At 51.1% G+C, this 3,170-nt stretch overlaps 1 protein-coding gene across 1 annotated transcript; it reads left to right on the top strand.

Moving 5' to 3' along the window:
* Nucleotides 1-484: 484 nt before the first annotated feature.
* LOC136454179 (uncharacterized) lies at nt 485-1,111 on the top strand. Its single transcript, XM_066454703.1, has 2 exons — nt 485-748; nt 890-1,111. Exons 1-2 carry the CDS (start codon nt 485-487, stop codon nt 1,109-1,111), a joined length of 486 nt encoding a protein of 161 aa, XP_066310800.1.
* The last annotated feature ends 2,059 nt before the right edge of the window (nt 1,112-3,170 follow it).

Below are 3,170 nucleotides of genomic sequence, written 5' to 3'. Positions count from 1 at the left end.
AGTGGGACGAGGATGCCAGCAAAGGCGCCTCCACCGCCCCAACAAGAAGAATAAGTAGTGGCATGAGGGCTCGCTTGTGGCCACTACCGACCACAAGGGGGGTCAGAAGCCCACCGAGGGTACCCTAGACCACTTTGAGAAGCTGCTCGAAGATTCATGCCCGAACCATGCCTTCCCCATCAAGCACCTATACAAAGACTGCGACCTCATGAAGTGGTTCATGTCTGGTGGCTCCAACAAGGGGGAGCATAGGAAGGAGCCCAAGCCAATGGTAGATGATGCTAAGGGGAAGGATGGTGGCTTTTTGATGCTGGATGGTTGCCTCATGATCTTTGGAGTGTCGGCGGCCTATGACTCCAAGCGTCGCCAGAAGCTTGCACACTGCATGGTCTATATGGCCAAGCCAGCCATGCCTTCCTTCCTCCAATGGTTGGGGTCCACCATCACCTTTGATTAGACCGACCACCGAAAAAGTGTCCCATAGATGGGAAGATACCCACTCGTGGTCGACCCGATCATTGACACGAAGTGGCTCACCAAGGTGCTGATGGATGGAGGCAGCGGCCTTAACATCATGTATGCTGAGATGCTCAACACCATGGGCATCGACTGGTTGCGCATCTGGTCGATCGAGGTGCCTTTCCATGGCATCGTGCTTGGAAAGCAGGCCCTGCCACTCAAGCAGATCGATCTTCCCATCACCTTCGAGAATTTAACCAATTATAGGATGGAGACCCTTACCTTTGAGGTGGTTGGGTTTCATAGGACCTACCACGCCATCCTAGGACATCCATGCTATGCGAAGTTCATGGCCGTTCCCAACTACACCTATCTAAAGTTGAAGATGTCAGGTTTGCATGGGGTCATCACCATCAGCACCTCCTTCTAGCATGCCTACGAGTGCGAGGTCAAGTGCTGTGAACACACCATGGTGATTGTAGCCTCCAAAGAGCTTGCGGCCATTAGGGAGGAGATCATTGAAGAAGCACCCAACCCCAAGCGGTCGGCCAGGTGTTTTGAGCCCATGGAAGGTGTCAAGGAGGTCCTCATAGACCCTAACAACTCCGAGGCCAAAGCGGTGCGCATCGGCACCACGCTTTCCTCCAAATAGGAAAGCGCACTCATCGACTTGCTCTGCACCAACAAAGATATCTTTGTGTGGAGACCCTCAAACATGCCAGGCATTCCAAGAGAAGTCCCCGAGCACGCCTTGAAAATCAGACCAGGCTACAAGCCGGTGAAGTAGCGCCTGTGTTGCTTCGACGAGGAGAAACGTAGGGCCATCGGCGAGGAGATTGCAAAGCTTTTAGCGGCCAAATTCATCGAGGTGTATCACCCTGAGTGGTTAGTCAATCCTGTTCTTGTAAGAAAAGAGTGGGAAATGGAGAATGTGTGTTGACTACATGGGTCTCAACAAAGCATGTTCAAAGGATCTATTTCCTTTGTCGCGCATAGACCAAGTAGTCAACTCAACCTTAGGGTGCGAAACCCTTTGCTTCATTGATGCGTACTCCGGGTACCATCAAATCATGATGAAAGAGTTTGACCGGCTCATGATGTCTTTCATCACCCCATGGATCATAATGCTACGTCACAATGTTGTTTAGTCCAAAAAAACACGGGGGCTATGTATCAGCGTTGTCTGCTCAAGTGTTTTGAGGACCTCATCGGGCAAACCATTGAGGCCTATGTAGATGACATCGTGGTCAAGTCCAAACAAGTTGACCAGGTCGTAGCCGACCTAGAGTAGACCTTCACAAAACTCCATGCAAACAACATCAAACTCAACCCCGAGAAATGTGTTTTTGGGGTCTTGATGGGTATGCTTCTGGGTTTTCTCATCTCTGAGCATGGCATCAAAGCCAACCCAGAGAAGATCTTGGCCATCATGAGGATGGGCCCGATTCAAAACATAAAGGGGGTACACCAAGTTATAGGGTGCCTTGCCGCGCTCAATCATTTTATCTTGCGCCTCAGTGAATAAGGTCTCCCCCTCTATCGGCCTCTGAAGAAAGCCAATCGTTTTGAGTGGATGCCCGTGGCCTAGGAGACGCTTGACAAGGTCAAGCAGCTCCTGACGAAGGCCCCAATCCTAGTTCCCTCGACCAATGGGGAACCGCTCTTGCTCTACATTGCGGCCACCACACAAGTGGTCAGTGCCACCCTGGTGGTAGAGCAGGAAGAAGAGGGACACGCCCTCAAAGTACAACATCCCATGTACTTCATTAGCGAGGTCTTGTCCGATTCCAAGACTCGCTACCCCTAAATCCAGAAACTCCTGTACGCATCATGATTGCCAAGAGGAAGTTGCGTCACTACTTTGAGTTGCACCCGGTGATGGTCGTGACGTTCTTTCCTCTCGGTGAGGTCATCCAAAATTGAGATGTCACAAGAAGAATCATGAAGTGGGCACTCGAGCTAATGAGTCAGGGCATTTCATATGCCCCTCAAATGGCCATCAAGTTCCAAGTGCTAGCTAATTTCATTGCAGAATGGATCGAGATCCAACTACCGCTAGCAGCCATCGACCAAGAGTACTGGACGATGTACTTCGATGGATCACTGATGAAGAAAGGCGCTAGCATGGGGCTGGTCTTTGTTTTGCCCCTTAGGGTACGCATGAGGTACATGGTTCGCATCCATTTCCTGCCTCCAACATGTGGCCGAATATGAGGCACTCATCAATGGCCTACACATCATCATCGAGTTGGGGCATCTGATGGCTTGACATCTAGGGCGATTCCTAGCTGGTCATCGACCAAGTCATGAAGGAGTCAAGTTGCCACAACACCAAAATGGTTGTGTATTGCCGAGAAGTCCACTTGATGGAGGACAAGATCGACGGTCCTCGAGCTTAATCATATCCCGAGGAGGCTCAATGAAGCAGCCGACGTACTGGCAAAGATGGCATCCAACCGAGAGCTAGTGCTGATAGGCATCTTTGCCAGCGATTAGTATCAGCCCTCAGTCTGCTACGAGGAGCTAGAATAGACCGTGATGGGCCACCTACCCTAGGCTCATGGGCTAACTGACCATTGGCTCCTTCTGACCTGAAGTCATGGAGCTTGACAAAGATCCAGCAACAGAGCCGACTGGAGAACACCTTACCTCAACTACCTCCTCTGTGAGGCGCTACCGATGGACAAAACAGAGGCTCGGTGGCTCGTGCA

The sequence above is a fragment of the Miscanthus floridulus genome, chromosome 5, assembly GCF_019320115.1.
Source record: "Miscanthus floridulus cultivar M001 chromosome 5, ASM1932011v1, whole genome shotgun sequence".
Taxonomy (NCBI): domain Eukaryota; kingdom Viridiplantae; phylum Streptophyta; class Magnoliopsida; order Poales; family Poaceae; genus Miscanthus; species Miscanthus floridulus.
Note: the sequence above shows the minus strand (reverse complement) of the source record. Positions and strands in the feature narration are given on the sequence as shown.